The sequence below is a fragment of the Aquila chrysaetos genome, chromosome 1, assembly GCF_900496995.4.
Source record: "Aquila chrysaetos chrysaetos chromosome 1, bAquChr1.4, whole genome shotgun sequence".
In the NCBI taxonomy this organism is placed as follows: Eukaryota; Metazoa; Chordata; class Aves; order Accipitriformes; family Accipitridae; genus Aquila; species Aquila chrysaetos.
In genome coordinates this window covers 35999820-36018680 of record NC_044004.1, presented here as the reverse complement: position 1 = coordinate 36018680, position 18861 = coordinate 35999820, and the positions used below count along the sequence as shown (strand labels likewise).

The 18861-nt window shown below is 39.5% G+C and overlaps 1 protein-coding gene across 3 annotated transcripts; it reads left to right on the top strand.

The window, feature by feature from the left end:
- The first annotated feature begins 774 nt into the window (after positions 1-774).
- FAM149A (family with sequence similarity 149 member A) lies at positions 775-18436 on the top strand. Of its 3 annotated transcripts, none has more exons than XM_030019552.2 (14): positions 775-934; positions 3262-3372; positions 4636-4768; positions 6279-6421; positions 8656-8781; positions 8936-9112; positions 10961-11151; positions 12566-12720; positions 13832-13935; positions 14158-14385; positions 14697-14817; positions 15628-15756; positions 16156-16243; positions 17028-18436. In XM_030019552.2, exons 1-14 carry the CDS (start codon positions 861-863, stop codon positions 17099-17101), a joined length of 1854 nt encoding a protein of 617 aa, XP_029875412.1. In that variant the 5' UTR covers positions 775-860; the 3' UTR covers positions 17102-18436. The 3 variants fall into 3 exon arrangements, with proteins under 3 accessions (XP_029875412.1, XP_029875401.1, XP_029875422.1); XM_030019541.2 differs by having other exon boundaries at positions 15628-15768; positions 16156-16234; XM_030019562.2 differs by having other exon boundaries at positions 777-934; positions 16156-16234.
- Positions 18437-18861: the final 425 nt, after the last annotated feature.

Genomic DNA, 18861 nt, shown 5'->3' with positions numbered 1-18861 from the left:
TACTGGATCAGAAGAACGCAGAACTTTTTTTTTTTAAAGCTATGTTTGGCAAGAATTCTTTAAATATCGGGGGGAAAAATGCATAGTCATTTTCCATACACCTTTCTTGGCGAGTAGTATTTTCTTTGGTTATGAAACTTTAAATATGCTGTTTGTTTTCCTATAATGAGAGGTTTCATAAGGTCTACTTTTTCGGTCTTAATTTTGAGCATTTTTAACATTGCCTTTCTTCTTCTTTCCCAGCAAGAATCCTTCTATTTTCTTCTTGCTTATGAGCGGGTGTACTTCCTCCTCCGAGAGAGGCTTTCAGCAAAATACGTAGACAGCAGAATTTATATATGGAGCTAGAGACGAACGGTCTGGTGTAAATCTGCAGCAGACAGCCTACACTCTGGCCCGTCACCCATGCTGCGGGAGATCGATGATTTGCACAGGGACAGTTCGGAGGAGAACTCAATTAACTAACAAGGAAAATTCTTTATTCAGTTGTCCAGCACCGCATAACCTTGTTATCATCTATAAAGGCGGGGGAAACCCTCTCCGGGCAGAAAGACCCTAAACTGAGCCTTTTTTTTGGCTGCGTGTTCAGAGGCGAAGGGTGAGGGAGATGTGCACCTCTCCCCTTCAGGCTGAAGCTTAATTTTGTGGGCACCCTTTTGGGTCAGGAGCCCGGGGGCGGGGGGGTGCCCAGCCCATACCCCCGGGGCGTGGGGGACCCGCCGCTGAACCACGCCGGCGAGGCGAGGCGCTGCGGGGCGGGCGCTGCCGGGCCTCCTCCTCCTCCTCCTCCTCCTCTTCCTCCTCCTCCTCGCCGCCCTGCACCGCCCGGGGGCTCCCCCCGCGTCCGTCCGTCCCCCGCTATGGGCCGGGCGCGGGGCGCCGGTCCGCCGGGCGGCTGCCGCAGCAGCGAGGGCCGGGGGCTCCTCGTCGTGGGGTGAGTGGCAGGGCCGGGGCGGGGGGGGGGGGGGCTGTCCCCCGGTTCTTGCCTGGTTGCGGGGGGCTGCAGCCTGCCGCGGGGAGGTGGCCGGGGCGGCTGAAGCCCTGGCGCGGGTGTCGGCGGACGACGTTATGATTTTGTAGCGTCATCGTTCAGTGCCTGCGGTTGCGGGGACTTGGGTTAGGGCTGGAGCGCAGGCGGGAGCGCAGGCGGGAGCCGGCTGCTGCAGTGCCTGGCGTTGGCTTGCCAGCGCTGGGGAAGTGTGCTACGAATGGGCTGGGAGGGGTTTTGCCTTTTCGTTTTATTTTACTGCAGTCGTCTCCTGCCTCATCGTCTAATGGCATGCGGTCCGAGGAGTCAGGAGGAGCAGTACCACTGCATCCAGTGGAGCGATGTGGCAGGAACGCTTTTTTGCTCCACCTCACGTCACGTATTGTGCCATTAAGTATCATGCGTGTGCTTTGTTTCACAGAGAGTGACTCCGTGAAATTTTATTGGTGGTATTTCTGTTTTTTCATGTTGGTAGGTTCAGGTTTCCTTCAAAGCCATCAGAAAAAGCCCACCTGGGGTTCTTTGAAAAGTCAGAAAGCCTCATAGATACAAGACATCCAATGAGTGTAGCCTGTTCAGATTGCCAGAAGTCTGTCAAGTAAAAGAAGCAGCTGTAATACATGAGGAAAGGGTTCTTGCACAGGCAAATCACTGCAATGGGAAACAGAGGGCAGCAGTAAATGGTTTCCTGCTCCAGTGGTGTTTCACAGGGATCTGTCCCGTGCAGTTCAAGCTAGTTGACCAGGTAAAGGGGTGAGCAGTGAAGTGAGAAGGCTTGGTGGTGATAGTAAGCTGTGGAAAAATACAAAGGGCAAGGGTCAGCCATGAAAAAAATTGAGAAAGGCTTTATAAGGCTGCCTGGGTGATAACATGGGAAATGAAATGGCAGAGAGGGATGTATGTTAACAGAGGGAACCAGCTTTCCATGCAGAAGATGGGCTGTGAGCTCACCATTATTGCTTAGGAGATCTATCTTGGTGTTACGACAAAATGAACTTTTCACTGGTCTGGACCGTGCCACTTTTCATAGGGCCTCTTGGTGCTGACAGTGGCCAAAAGCAGATGCCTAGGGAACAAGGAGGAGCTTTAGAGCAAGCACGTAGAGGTGCTTTCCACTGCTGTTGTCTCAGCCTCCAGGAATTTGCCATTCAAGGTCTTCCCTGATGAGAAATTTAAACTTGTGGTAGGTTTTGGTGGCTTTATTAGCCAAGGAGTAGCATGTGTGATGTGGTCCGTTTGAATAGGGAGCTAGATATTGATATATGCATCTTTGTAATCTGTGTAAAGGCAAGAAATGATAGGAAGAAGGCAGAGCAATCCTAACTGTTGCAGGGCTAATCTACAGTTCTTGGCTAAAGAAATCAAGGGAACTCTTAAACTGTCGGCTGTTTCCTTACAATTACTCATTCACAAATGTACTTTGATGCAATCATGTTGCTATTCACGGTTATGACCTGAGGATTTTATGAGATGAAAATAGGAACTTCCACAGATGAAGTAATCTCTTGCTCTAAAAGTGTTTCTGAGGAACACTTTGCCGCCTCTGAATATATTCTGAAGAGGTTCTGAAGTTTGAGCATGTGTTCAGGTATTTGGAGAACTAAAAAAGGCAAGTTCTAGCATCTCTTATGCTGTAAAGGCATAATATTAGACAGTTTGTGGCTTGGTTTTTAATGCAGTCTGAAGGAGTCTTTGGTACTGGAGGAACTGCTGCTTCGTGGCCTGTAAATGTGTTGAGAGTATGCCTATGTTTCCTGATGTACTAATATCTCAGTTCACTTAAAACAGCCAAGTTGAGAGTTCATTGTTATAGTAAAGGCCACTGTTTGCTTGGCACCATATGTGTAACTTCTTTTTATGCAGAGAGATGTCTGAGGAAATGGTCTCTATGTTAATGATTGAACAGAACCACATAGCTAAATAACCGTGTGGACAATTACTGCTTTGTGCCTTTGCTCTGTTCCTGCAATAGTGAGGTGCTGCTGCGTTTGCGTGCGCTTCGTGCAAATTTTAAAGTGCAAAACTGAAGGAGAATGTCTGTGGAGTAAAATAAGTCTCAAATTGTATGTACATTTTTCTGAAAAATATTTATGTAAATAAGGTAAATAAAACCTATTTTAAAATAAGGTAGTTTGCTTCAAGTAAATGTTTGTGTTGACAGATAAGATTGAAGAATTCAAGAGAGTTGCTGTCATCTTTCTTCTTTTTTCTCCAGTGAAAGTGTGAGTTAACCTTATTTAATATTATGGAATGATATGTTTCTGTATTTATAGGAAGGGACTGTCCAGAGGTTCCACAAATCAGTGTCTTTCCGAGAAAAGTGGAGAGTCTCTTCCAGCAGTTTTTGAGAGAAATGTGCAGGAAGCCATCAGCAATTATACTTGGTATGCATTCACTTCTGAAATAGTACTTCATTAATGAACTCTTGGTTTAAATAGGTATTTAAAGATTGGTATTAATTTTAACTAGTCATGCTTCTAGTCATTCTCATGGATGACAACTATTCAGTAAGGAATGTAACTTTAGAGATTATTTGAATTTGCAGGCAAACCAGCACTTTAATCAGCTGAGATGGCTATGTTCAGGCTTCTATATATGTCAGTTTAATTTAGCATTATGGGACTAAGTAGTAATTAGTCCTGTATCTTTTTCTTTCTGTAATTTACGTACTACTTCTGCATGATATTTGTTGCTTAGAATGTATTGCTGTGTTTTCTGCTTCTGCCAGCTGCGTAATTCCTCTCTATGTATAGAAATGTGCAGATTACACATAACGCAGGGTATAAATTGATCTAAACCATTGTTGAGAAGGTTTGAACTTCTGCTTTGTGTAATGGGTTTGCGTATTTTTAAAACATAGTGAAGGGTACCAATTAAGCCTGGAAGGGAAGTCAGACTTCACGGTTAAACACACGTAACGCTCACCAGTGTTGCAGGTCACCTAACTTTCAAGAAGTTTCATTCCAGTTGGCAGTGGTTAGGATTTGCCTGGCCTGTATGTCTGACTGCTCTTGCTGTCACTGCATCCCCAGGTGGGTGGTAGCTGGCAGGGACCAGCTAAAGCTTTCTGAGCGCTGGAATCCCAGAGCTCAAGGTTTAAAGTGCACCAGGTCTAACAGCATAAAAGACATTGTGTACAGATATGTAACTCAATGCTATTTGAAACATTTGTAGAGATGTTATGCTCAGTTTTGCATAATTTTCTTGTGATAGCTTCTAATAGAGTTAAAGAAGGCTCATGTTATCTTTAATGTATAGTTTTGATGTGCCCAATAGCTGAACTGGACAAAACAAAATAATTGTTGGAGGTGGAAATGCTTGGTACGTGTGTGTGCCTATGTATGTGTGGATATATTCTAGAGTGCCCTTACAGTTGCAATGATATACGTACATATAAAAGCGAAATGCTGTAGAAGGAATTGCCTTTAAGGCAGTAAATGGTTCAAATAGGAGCATGCACTCGTTGCACTCTACTTAAAAACATACATTTGCAGCTCTTCACACTGACTCTAACAGCATGTCCTGAAAATCTTGCATCCAACAGGAATATGTATCACTGTCCGTTTATGTGATCAGTTGCATTATTTTTTAAATGTTTATACAGAAAACCATTGTGTTCTTCATTTTAATTTGTTGTCTTTTCACAGTGAAACACTTTCATCGCTTCCATCTAGTGGTTGTACAACACCCACGGAGTTGAATAATTCTTGGTCTGGAATAAACAGCTATACTACTGGTTTGTCTACTGAAAGAAGTTCAGTTTACTCCTGGAGGGATGATGTATGTCACAGAAACTTTTACAGTGCACTTTATCTGAATATTGTAGAATAGATTAATTTTTACAGAAAATGGACATGCAGCACATGTCCTGTAGGAGAAGTTAACCACTTTCATTCATTATAGCCTAATGAGTAAGTATATTAATTGAATATTTAAAAAATAGTTCCTGTTTGCAAGTTGATATCAGTGCAGCTGATATGTAACAAAGAAAAATAGAATAAAAATAAGAAATAATGAAATTTGGGGGAAACAAACCTGGTTTACCAAAGAAGGTAGGCTTAGGTTTCTGAGTCCAAGAGAATGATAAAACAGGTGTTTTCAAATACTGCATAACACGGGCAGTGTCTAAATTGAACTATTCTCAGTGCTTTGAGTCATAAAGTACATTCATGAGCATGCATGTAAATGTCCCAGTCTGAGTAAACATTTAGCTCTTACCTAAGGTCAGTTCTGCTTCATAGATGATGCAGTGAGAGGTTAAGTCTGTTAGGGAGGCTGACGTCTGAGGCATGGCTGGTGCAGGCTGAATAAATCCAAAAGCATTGCGGTCACTGCCACTTTAATTTTAAAAAGCCATCCATGGTAGTTCTGCCATACCTTTTGCATAATATCCTAACCGTTAGGGTACTGACCCCATCTGTTGCTGCCAGCCCTCCAGGAGAAAGCCTGACCCTGGATCGTACAATAGCCTGGGTGAGAGTTATTTTTCCATTCCTTTTCAAGTGTGATCCCTTCTGTAGCCTGAAGTGGTTGGGGCACTCAGCTGGAAGTGAACAGATATGATTTGAGCCCTGAGCATTATCACTTTTTTCCATGCTTCAAAGTGTCATATTAATATAAGTGGCCAAATATAATTATGAACAGTGCCCCAGCTGAGGAACCCTCAGCCAAGTGCTCGTTCCCACATTACTGGACAAAGTCAGGCTCTTCCCTGCTATTTCCATACACTCCTGCGCTCGCCTGTTTCTGGTTGCACTGAGTTGTAGCTTCAGTGGAGAGGTGTGGAAGGCCATTTCTCACACTGGCGGCTGTTTCCTAACCACCAGACTATGTCATGCAGAAGGAAGGTGCCCCCTTTTTGCCTTCTTAGCCGTTTTACTCAGAAGGGAAGAGTGCTGTTCAAAAGAGCAGGGAGCTTTGGCGCCGTGGGTCGCAGAGGTGCAGTGTGCATGCTTTACTTCACGTTGGAGCAGGGAGCGAGCTGAGAGTCCAGGCACCCTATAACTGGTGTTTTCTGTCGGCTAATCCTAGGCAGCTGCCTGTTTTCCATTAACTTCATAGAAATACAGGCTTCTAGTTCCTTTTTGCTAAATTGCCTTGCTCAGGGCAGCCACATAGGATTTGTGTTTTTGCACTGTGGTATGTAAATTGTGTGTCCAAAGTAGGTAATCTGAAGATCCATTCTGAGATGCTCAGCCAAGTCAGTCCAAGTTGTCCTGTTCTTTAAATATTGTGGTTTTTTTAGTATATATGCATATTTGCTAACAACTGTTAATTTTATAATATGTAGGAATTTGATAAAGCCAACACACAGAGAGTGCATCAGTTATTTTGGGAGATTGATGAATTGCTGTTTGAAGGAAAAGTGACCTCCCAAACTCAGAGCCTGCAGGCAGAATGTGCAGACTGGGTTGAACAATTTCCTCATCTAAGGTGAGGAAATTTCTTGCTGATACTAGTTTTAACCAGTTATTACTCTAGTTTGAATTTTTGGGGTACCCTCGTATGACTTGCTCTTGATGTATGGCACCAGTAACGCTTCTGCGTTCAGATCTGGATTTCTGGGACAGAGCTGTGCCACAGTTACACAGCAAGTCTGGGTGGTGGTGCGCTAGCAGCTAATGCTCTTTATTTTGCTTAATACGATGATTGCAGGCAAAGATACTTCAGCAGGATGTAATGAGAAAATAATAATGCACCATTTTCATAATGACCCATTCTAAATAAAGAATACATCTTGTAAAGAAACATTTGTTTTTACTGTAAGTAAAACATACTATGAAATTCCAAGAAATTTAGCGTTAATTCTGTTATTGATTCTTCTAAAAAGAAATGAAAAAAATCAAGGCAACCACATGCTTCACACTGTGCAGCTGTAATGTCCTCCTAGGCTATGTACATCAATGTAAAACAGTGTGTGATATTAACCCGGCAATAACTAGTTGAACAGATATGAGAATGCATACATGATTAATGAGAATTGATTTACATAGTTGTGCAAAATGTCTAGGCAGCCTGATGACTGCTTCTTATAGCACGGGACAGAAGCCAGTGTTGTACTGAGTTGTACTGTCCTGCCTTCAGAAATGATGGCATGTCATTCTTTGTGAGATGTGGTGACTCTAAGCTATTCTAAACATAGACCTGCATGTGTCTATCTTCTAGTCAATAGTTTAACACCATTAAAAAGAATCCTGTCAATAACTGTGGTATACTTTCAGTGCTTTTAGATAATTTGCAGGGGCTTGTTACTAGTAAATATAAACTAAAGTCAACTAACAAAGTGTGTCACACTTTGTTGGGAACAAGAGAGAATTGTTAAATAAACCTGAGGCAATTTTCACTAACATTAAGCCATGCTTTGCCTTGTTTAGATACTGTAAAAATTAATAGAACATGCATAAAATGGAGACAGGTTTTTGTGCTGTGTAATTCATTCAAAATATTAAGTCATTTCACTATATTTTTAAGTAAGTGATTCCCCGTACTTACGATTTTCTGATTCAAATCTAATGCTGGCAATACCAACCAAGTCCAAGAGGTTGAAAGTGAACTGAAGAAATCTGGGAGCTCTGTGTCATTTGGTACTAAGGGATGTGGTACATCCTGCGGTTTAAAAAGGAAGAAAAAAAGTTATTTTCATTATTAAGCTTAAACCTTAAAACTCAGTTTGTGTTGACTAGTTACTCAAAAGAATAGCTTCTGGGATGCCAGATTTATTTCTGAGAGTTGTGCTTCAAATTGCTTGCTGGCTGTCCTTTTTTTTTTTTTTTTTCAATTTGTAAACCAGCTATGTTGATATATGAATACTTAGCTCAGTATGTGGGTATAAATATACTTGGCAACTGTCATCAATAAGAGAAAGATCAGATCTATTTAACGAGAAAGATTTTTGTTCTTGGCTTACAAAACAAAAAGTAAAAAAGGCTATTGCTTAGAGCTTCATGTGGCATAAAGTGCTGTTCTGTAAATGGTAGTCTTAAGAAAATGTGTTGAGGTGAGTCTGAACATTGCTGCTTGCACTACTGATGCGAATGTTAAATTCTTTCGAGATCCCTGGTGAATTCTAGTGAAAAAAAGTAAGCAGTGATTATTATTTACCAATACTGTGTTCAGACATTATTTTATAGAGTAACTTGATGTACATTTAAATAGAGTAGAGTTGCTTTTACTTTCTCTCTGCCTCTGTTACGCATGTTGGAATTTGTGCATTTTCTGAACATTAATTCTAGCCTCAACTATCCATGTAAACATTTTGAATTAGGATTTCTGCTCACATTGATGGATACTGGAGTTGGATAAGTGAAGTCATAGCAGATGCTATTTGTCTTCTGCATCTGTTTTTAAACATTTCTTACAGAGTTTTGATAAGAAAGGAAGTGTGTTTATCTGCCTTTAGAACAATCTAACAAGTTTGACTATTTGCTCTTAAAAGTTGTAAGCTGGAATCTCATGTTGTGTAAATCAGCTTAAATTTAATGACTTAAATACTAGGCAATGTTAACGTATTACACAAGACCCTGGCCCCTCCATAAATTGCTTTTTCAAAGAAAATGTAAGGTGTATTTCCACATTGCCTACTGTTTGCAGGTGTTTGTATTCTTGGTAACTTGCATATGGAGTGGATTTTCATCTAAGATATTCCTCGCTCTCTCCTTTTTATTCAGGGTTCTAGGAAAGCAGCTCCTACTGCCAAAGGACGAAGGCTTTCAGCATTTTCAGAGCAGAAGTGATACCTCTGTGGATACTAAGTGTTTATCCGGCCTCCATGAATGTACTAGTAATATAAAAGAGTATGTTAATGTTTTTAAGTTTTCTTTTTGGTCTTCCCTCTTCAGAAATATGTACAAATATTACTTTTGTATTACTGAAACATTTCAGTATAATTAAATACACACTTTCTTCTTTCTCTGAATATTTAATTCTCATTTGTTGATATTTTTTCAGGCTCTGCATTTCAGGCTCCAAACTGATCCCAACAGCATCTCCAATACGTAAATCACTAGATTCAAGCTCCACTAGGATTTCTGCCTCTGCCTCATCCATGTATTCATTCCTGGAAGAAGAAATCTATGATGTGGATGGAAAAATAGAAGAATATTTTGCCTTTGACAACAAGGAGCTGTAAATAACAGATACATGTATTTTTTGAAGAATACAATGAAAAATTATCAGTGAATCCAGTCAGGGTTCATAAACTATGTTTCTCTTCTGTAAAATACAGTTCCTTCTGTCCCTGTGTTTGGTAGTGCAGTGGTCAGAGCACTCACTGGGCATGTGGAAGATTAGGTATGTTGTCTTTCTGGTGGTTCAAAGCTCACGTCTGCCATGTCAGAGGAATGTGTCTTAACCACTAGTTGTTGTGAGGTGTTTTGTGCATGGAGATTCAATAAAATGAATAATTCTGAGACATGGAGTAGAATGAAGGAATCCCTTCTCCCCAGGTGAGTGCCTTGACCACCAGGTTGTTTAGGGTCATTACACTGCACGTGTTCTCATTGTCTGCCCTAATGAATCTTAAATTCTTTCTGTGCACTGTGTAACAGCTTTGTGAGCAGAGGTGCAGGATACAACCTGTATTTAGAGCACTCTTGTTGAGTGACAGGAGTCACGCAACTGTCGTCTTGACAGCGCAACCTAGGTTTCCTGTGAGCCAGTTGAGTGTTCCAGCAAGGAGGCTATGGGTGGATGAAAGACTGTAATGTGCCGTTTTCTAAAAGACTGCTACAAGGGGGAAGCTTTGGTAGGACTAGTGGGGCACAAAGCATAGCTTTTTGTGCTAAAGCTTGATGCACTTAAGAAAAAGACATGGTGGTTCTGAAAAACTGAGGAACCAGGCCGAGAGCCTTTCAGTCCTGTTTCTGAAAGAGAGGGCCTGGGTGGCTGCCTTGTTGGAAAGGGTTTGGGTTCGAGAATCCTCTTAGGATTCTTCTCTCTTCGTTTTGCTAAGTAAGCAAACTTAATTTGGGAGAGAGACTTGACTGAAGGTGCATTTCTCTCCTTTGTGCCTCCTTCATATGTTGTTTCTTGTTTCCTTCAATTCTGAAATACCTTGTTCTCCATTAGGTGTTACAAAGCCTGACATGAAAATAGCTTGGTCATTTTGTGAGTTGGACCATTCAACCAAGTCTCGTAGTTAAGAATTTTGCAGTCCAGTTTGAGGAAGAAGTGACTGAGAAGAGAAAGGGAGATAGTAGAAACCAGTATGAATTTGGGAAACAGTAGAAAACAGTGTGAATTTGGGATCATGCATGTAATCATAAAAAAATTGCATTTCCTTAGAAAGAAATATGATAGCATTAAAAAAAAGAGAAAGGTTAAAACTTTCTTCCTGAGAGGTGTATTAGAAGACCAAGTTAGGAAATGTTGCTACACTGTGCTTCCCTAGGTAGGGAGGGAGGGAAAAAAAATTAAAAAAATAAAAATGTAACTGTCCACACAGTAGTGGAAGGGAAGGAGGTGAGTGTAAGGCTATGGGCTCTGCTATTCTTGTCAGGCTGCAGAAATCCTTTAAGGTTGTTTGTCTTTGATCAGTGGTGGAGTGTTGCAGATGTGTGCAGGTACGCAGGACGTGATAAAAAAGAAATGTTCTATGTGATAGTTCTCCTGCCAAATGCAACAGACAATAGTTCCCTTACATTATGGTAAGAAGCATAAGATTTAGTCTCAAATGATTAATTGCCACGTATAAAGCTGTTCCTTCTAGAGCTGCAGATCTTTCCGTTGTAATGCCCTGACTGGATTTTTTTCATTTTTCACCTGCAAGCAAAAGAAAAAGAAATCATTGTATTTATTCAATAGGTTCTGTTCCCATAGGTACTCTGTACGTTTGAATTTGAATTTTTTTGTGATCTACTTCTGACTGGCTTTTCTTCCATATGTATGTGTCTATTCATTTGATATATTAGAAGGAGGGGAAAAAAAAAAAGTCAAACCCCATGGAATTTTATTTGAATTTGCTTCCTTTATTAGTGATGATGAGAGTTGGGAACAAAAGAAAATGCATCTTGCTGAGAAGAGGAGTAAGCGTGGCATTCCCCCGGTTTCTCCCAATGCCTGTATCAAAGATGCCGTGGCTTCTGACGTATTTGATTGTATCTGGAGCAATGTAATTGCAATATTGGATGAACTGATTAAAAAAAATTGGGAAACTAGTATCACAGGTATTTGGTATTTTCAGATATGGTATTTATAGAATCAAACTCAGAAAAGTGATTCCCCCCCCCCCTTAAATAAAGCTTGGGAAGTCTGGTTATTTTAAGATAATCATGTTGGTGGTACAGTACTATAAGATATGTAATGCCTTGCCATGGATGTGCACACACACACACGCAAACACCTAAAATAAAAACATTCCTACTAATTTTCAGGGAGGATTGTATGAGCTGTAAAAAAAGGAAGAATACTGACTGAAAGAGCTTCATTGCAGGAGAGCCTGTATTAAAAAAAAAAAAAAATCTTAATTGCTGGCTCAGGATGCAAATTGATGCTCTTAGCAGGGGATCACTGACACTGTGTTCTGAATCTGGAACCTAGGAATCAGGGTCTCCTAGTCCTCATTGTTTGAGCCTTGTTAATAAAAGGAGCCCTTAGGCAGTCAGATAGAGACAGACAGTCCTGCTGACAGTGCAGGAGTTCATGAGTTTAATATAGATGAAGAAATGGTGATGCATTTTATTTTATGTTTTCGTATTCTAACAGACTGTAGTGAAGAAAAGCAGAAGCTAGGAAAATTAACTAGAAGTTAAATTCTATTTAGTGTGCATGTGTCATCTTTGGAGGTTGAGGGAAATTTCAGTTCTCCTTTCAATGTATTTTAAAAGGACAGTAATAGAAGAATACTTGGGGGTGGGTTTTGGAAATTACCTCAAATGTAAGGTACACTCAACCTCAAATGTAAGTCTACAACATAGTAAGAAATGGCAAAATTTCTCAGAATACTTGCAGCATGAGAACTTAGCATTTCAGGTGTTACTGAAATATAACAGGGCTTTCCACAACACAGGTGGATTGTTTAGCTCAATATTATAGTTTAGGGAGGGTAGCTTAGCAGTTTTATGACAGGTGTGCTCTTTTATCTTTATGAGGGGCATAAACTTATGACAAATAGATAGCCAACCAAAGGAATTCAACTAGGAATGTAAAAGAATGTGGGTTTATAATAGAAATAAGATGGCAGTATATACCCAAACTGAAACTCTGTGTAGCTGCTGTCAGACAAGGATAGGATCAATAGACTTTTTTTTTTTTAAATATTTTTTTTTCTGCTTTAAAAAAAAATCTTTGGGAATTTTTAAATAACATTCCAAGAGTCTTCGCAGTATTTTCTTAAACAAACACCCTCCTCCAGCTCTACCTGTATAGACCAACTTGTTTGTCAGTGTCAGAGAAAGCATAAACAAATGGGAATGCTTTCAGAAAAACATCATTTATGGTAGATTTTTAAATATCATGGAAACTTTATATGAAAGTCTTTATTTACTGTGAAGTGTAATATTGTTTGAATCCGAACAAGTGATGGCTGGTAAACATACGAAATACCTCATATTCCCTCTATGTTTTTTTGCTGTTGTGCAGAGTGTGACAAACAGGTGGAAAAACTGAAAGCTGTTACAGCAAAGCTGCCACATTTGCCAGTCATTCGTATTACAGCAGATGCTGGGAGTGTTCCTCTTTCCAGAGGCTCTGAAGCACGAAGTGTATCTTTTGGGTCTCATTTTGTTTCCTCGCAGGTAAAAATAACTTTCTGTCAAATGGTGTTCTTTTTTCTGCTAACCTGGGACAGAGTCCTGGCTGAAGCTAGAAAAGGCTCTTTTTTTTTTTTTCTTTAAAACTAATTAGGTATACTGAAAATGTCATCTCATTTAAAATGAAGGTTCATTAAATGCGCATTTCATTTACTATCACTTGTTCTTCTTTGGTGGTTCTTAAAGGTGCCGTTTACCACTAAGATATTGCTGAATTTGGTTTACAAAAAACCACCTGTTAGACTGTATTTCATCCTTAGAAAATAGGTCAAGTCATTTCCTCTTGGTAGAATTAAGGAAAAAAAATGAGGCTCTTCCCTGGACTGCAGGGATGTGAAGCTGCAACTTGAAGTGCTTTACTCGCAACCCTGTGAGTTTCAGACTCTGTCATTCCTTTTCATTTCCTTTGCCCCTTATAAAAGGGGACTCTGCAGTACATCCACCAGCGCGCTGGCACTAGGCTTTACCTGTCTCTGTGGAAGTTCATGTTTGTATTGGTAAAATGCCCTTTTTAGTCCTGCTTGCTTCTTCCCTCTGTTCCTTGGCTCCTGTTTAGCACATTTTTTTCTTTTCCAGCCACTGCTTCTGTTTGGTTTTTTTCCCTGTCTCTCTTCAGTTTAAGTGACTTCCTTCTCTTCTGTCTGCTCTTCTTCCATGCTTGTTAGGTAGCAAGATAAGAAACATGGAAGAGGTAGCACAGCAGTCTTGGCACTCCCCATCGGTGCGCTTGGTTCTGTACTGGTCCCAGCAGCCATAAATAGTAAAATGCTTAGATAAGTAATGCCCAGGCTCTGTGCCCCCGGGCTGGACTGTGCTGAGGGGAAATGGAAACTTCGGAGAATTGAACTCCAGCTTCAACTGAAACTTAGATTGCAAATTGAGTTGCAATTCAGTAACTAAATTACCCAAATTCTGTTTGTAAGAATCTGTTTAAAATAAGCAAAACAACATATTTGCCCCATCTACTACTGAGAATTCTCCTGAACCATCTTAACAGAAACTTTTCTAAGAAACAAGTAAAATGTCTCCTAACTATGTGCTTTTTGAGGTCTTCCTTCAAAAAAGTAAAGGTTAATGCATGTTTTGCTTTTACTAGGTTCACCGTTTCTCCAGCAACTTCTGTAGTAATTTGAATGGTGTGATGACAATTCAAGCAAAACCGCTCCAACAGAGGCATGTTGCCACAGTAGAAAAAATACAGTAGGTGTTAGTATTGACATTTTCAAAATGCATCATAATTCATAGTATGTAAAAGATATTTTGCAATTATAAAAAGGCAATAAGAAGGCAGTCATCTCCTTTGTGTGTATCACTGATGTGATAATGATTTGTAGAGGCTGCAGTGATGCTCTGTTAAGAAATCTTTTTTTTTTTTTCCCTTCATCCTCATTCCCTATGTCATTCTCCTTCCTTTTTCCCTAGGAATGAGCAAGAAGATAAACAGCATAGCATTGGCTCCAGTGCTCCAAATTCAGTGCATGCTAGGTTGGGGAGAATTGCTGATAACAGTATTCTCTCATCATCTCGGGTACTGCTGGCATCTTCTAGGAAGCTACCAAGCCATCATAGGTTACCTTCTCTCACTTCTGACCAACTCTCCTCAAAAGCTCCTAATGTGTACAATGATGAAATCCTTAGGGGGACTAAATTGTGAGTTTTTTCATTTTATTCTTTGCTTTCCTCAGAACTTTACTGAAATTTCACCAGTGAAGGATTTTGCAAAATACTTGACAACTGAGATTTTTTATTGATTCTAGAATTCAGAGAGAAAAAGAAAGCAAGCAGAACTGTGTTTTTTGAGGAGAGGCATTTGTTTTATTTTTTTGATGCTATATTAGGTGCTGTTACTTTCTGTAGCTGAGCTCTATAAAGAAATGTACTGCTTAATAATTTCATATTACCGCAGTGAAGAAATCTTTAATATGAATTCTCCTAAAAGAGGAACCCTTAAAATTCTGTAGGGGTGCCAGCTTGGATCGTTTATCTTCTGCTCGTGCACCTACAACCTGGAACAAGTTACCGCCAATAAACTCAGAGGCTGTTGAACAATATCTTTCAGTACCTCGATTGCAACAGAGCTGTGTAAGTTGTGTTCATTTTTGTTCTGGTGAAGAACTTTGAGCTATTTGGAAATTAATCGCTCTGTGTCACTTGTTGAATAATTTTACAGTTTGTGTTGGTCTGTTTTTAATACACGGTCTTAACATGCTAATGTGTGTTACATTGGGGTACCGTTAGAATGCAAGACAAGCCAGTTTAAAACCTTAGGTCACAAACAGATCATGGTGGAAAGACTTTTCTCTGACAACAGAAAAATCTGGTTTTAAAAAAAAAAAGAGGAAACCAACCAGCCAACCAGGTAATAACCTTGCACTTACATGCATCTGGATTTAAGCAGTTCTTTTTAGTGTTTTATTTACTAATGTTAGGTTATAAGAGGTAGAAAATTATGCTGACTGAAGTGGAAAAGGATACTGACTGAAAAAAAAGATAAGTCATATTGATACTGGCCTATTTTTGAAGGATAGGGAAGTAATAAATCACCAGAATGAAAGTAAATTGGTATGCTGATATTATTTTGCGTCTGAATAATATTTTGAATTGAGACACCTGTAAAGTCTATTATTACTAATATTGTTGTTGTTGTTATTATTACTATTATTTTAATTAGTATAAGCCTTTGGGGATTATAGACTAATATTAGGGAACAGTTTCAAACCTGTTTGAAAAACATGAGTACCCTTAAATTACCTTAAATTGGTGCTTTGGGTTAGTGAAAACATATTTTTCTTTCTCTCTTTCTTGTGGTTTTTTTTGTATGGCAATGGAAAAATTACTATTTTAACGAATTAAATTGCTGCATTCTCTCAATCCTCTTTTTAATTCTCTCAGCATCGAGGATGGTATGCTCATAGCAGAGTGTCAAGTGCAGTGCCTGGCAGCACAGAGCAGCGGCCACTCAGAGAAAGAACTGTTATTATTGATCAAGTTTCAAGGCCCAACACAACTCATACATTCAGGGTATGTTACAATGTAAGTAGAGACATGGAAAAGTGAAGAGGCTTCCATTCACACCCACTGTTGGTCTACAGGAGGACTCATTTACTGGGTCTCCCCAGATTTCTGATGTACAGGGATTCCTGCTACCTGTAGAGAGGAGGATGTTGAAAGGTTTTGGGAAGGTGTGGGACCTTGAAAAGCAAGACTAGTGTATGAGGAAGAGATTTTTTTCTGGTCTAATGCATCAAACAGTTCCTTTGAGGGTGTCTATGTACTAGAATTGTGCAGTTTTAATACTGCTTGGAGCTTTGCGGCTTGGTAGCACTCACTCTGCTGGACTAGATTGTAAAAACAGTAATCAAACCATTTCAGTAGATAAGCATACTGTACTAGCTAATAGTATGTCTCTCCTTTTTACAGACAGACACACTTCAGAAGAGATCACTGACTCCCATGGATTTTGCTAACCACAGAGGGACAGGTCAAGGATTTTTAATAGGTAGGCAAAGTAAGAATCACTTGGAAGGCAAAAGGGCAACAAAACCTATTAACCCATAGTACAGCTGAGAGGTAAAGTGCTCAGGGGAGGCATCTTGGCATAAAAGAACAGGTGTGCTTGGCAGGATCTTTTGAGTTTGGTTTTGAAGTTTCTTCTCACTTGGTCTGAGATAGCCCTCTGACTTGGGAATCCTGGAAAGCTTCTTTTCGTTGTTATGACATGGAAGGAAAAGGATTCCCTCTCATCTTAATTTTTTTTGTTGTTGTTTAAGATTTCAGCATATTTACAATTATGGCAAGAATATCTAGTGTACAGGCTAGATATTTTGCAGCTGCTAGAGTAGCAACACAAATACATGTCTATGAACTGTTTCATGACAAAAATTTTGGTTTAGCATGATATAAATTCACCAAATTAGTAAACTTTTTATGTGGGGAAAAAGAAAAGTGAAAATGTGCATTTTTAACATAAGTATAAAGCTGTCTTAATTAAATTAAAAAAAATCAATATTGATTTGCAACTATGTCTTCCATTTATAACACCGAAAAAGACAGCAGCCCTATGTGGCTTAGCTCCTGAGGTATTTGAGTGCTTGTACATAACCTTTAATTGTTTGGAATTTCCTTGAGTTTAAATAATTATATGATTGGCATAATTATATAAAAGGTGATGTAAGAGTATGGGCAGGTTAGCAAACATGGATCGGAGCAGGCTGATGGAATTAACTCATAAATAATCTTGGTGTGTCTTTCAGATTTTACCACAATTAACAAACGATGTTTTATCTTTCTAGGCTCACAGCATTACTACAGATCCTTTCAGAGAAATCCTCCAGCCTCAAGGAAGAGATTTCAGATTGCTTCTTAACCCAGCTTAGGAAGATACAGAAACCCCCTGCACTCAATGGGAGACTGAAGTGCTAAATTTGCCAGCTACTATCTTGTGTAACAAAGAACGTGCAGTATGCTGGTTTCTGCTGAGCCTTGCAATCCTCAGGATGCCTTCATTGCCTTCTTTTAAAGTTGTCTGACCAGCGGTTAGATTGAAAATTAGAGCAAACGAAGTAAATGGTTGAGGTGTCTGCTCTGTTTGCAGCGTCAGGATGCTGCTGCTGCTGCTGCTGCACTTTCTTCTCAGGCATTCCTCCTTTTTCTGTCTTTCCTTAGGGAATTGTTATTGTACCTACAGAAGCAAGTAAGTTATGTTTAGGCCATGAAGTCCTGTTCCTACTTTTTGACGTTTCCTCAGTGTTAAAGATGTTCTAGCCTATCCAAACTTCAGTCATATATAAAATTTATACTTCTAAACAGGAGTTTGTGGTATCTCCTCTTTAACTGCTGTTTTAACATTCCTCCGTTTTTCAGTCTGTCTGCTTATTGCAGTTGTTCTCTGGTAAGTATTGTCTGTCGCTTTTTCTTCTTCCTTTAATTCTTTTGAGATGGAATTCATTCATTGCTTCTACTTGCAGTGTTCTAATCATCAGTAGCTATGGGAACTGCTGGGATAAACTGTGTTTACAGGAGGTAATGTTTTCCTTGCCGGGCCAAACATTTTTATAGGTGCTGAGCAATTGAACCTGCATGCTGACAAGTCGGTAAGGCTGTTCCCATTTCTTGAGATTTCTTATAAAATATTACAATAATAACAATATAATATAACAATTATAACAATAAAATAATAACAATAATTGTTATTGTACAAATTTGTCATATTTTGAAATATCTGAGCCTTCAAACTTTTAATATGAAAACTTAACTGATGAAAGCATTATTTTATACCTCTTTGTGTAGACCCAAATGGGAAGATCAGATTGGAGATTGGGATTGCATTCTGCCCAAAGATTACAGCCCTGATCAGGTCCCTGGCTATTAGTACTGTGTGCCTTCACAGTCAGGGATTCGTCCTTCTATCAGAAAGCCAGCAGTTTAAGTAAATGTGGTTGAAGAGCTGTTGAAGGGGAAAGGGAGGAGGAGAAAAATTATTTGCCCAAATTGTGCAGTTAAGAGTAGAATTGGTTTCTTCTACTTGGGAACTAATACCAGTTCTCCTCACTTCTTTTTATGAATGTTCAAGGATTGGTAATCCAAGGCAAAGCATTTGTAATGTATGTTTTATATCTGTACTGTTAATCAGATTTCTGGTTTTTGTAAATAGTCATCAAGCACTGCATTCTTATGAGTAAATGAAAGCATTTTTAAATTACTTTCCTGGCTTAGTATTTTTCTTCTTTGGTTACACTAAGTTTACTCACTGGTGATATTATGGTACAGTATCTGAGAAAGAATGCTTTTGCTTTGGAGTTTGATTTTGTACTGTTGCGGGTCAATTTGATGCAGTTTCTTCAGAAACCTCAGGTCAAATTGACCTAATGTTCAAAATTCACATTTAAGTCTTTTTCAGTGGTGTATCCAAAATATGCTTTCGCTCTCATGAGTGCTCCATCCTGTAGTATATAGACATTGATGAGAATGCAGAGAAACGATGGTACAATGTGTCTTTTAACATCTTGCAGCACTTCATGGCAATTCAGACCTTACATTGTGTACTAAATGAAAAGATGAATATGCGCCGGTTTGGTTCTGTAATGGCAGAAGTGGGAACCAGACAGTGAAGAGTGTTCATCATCT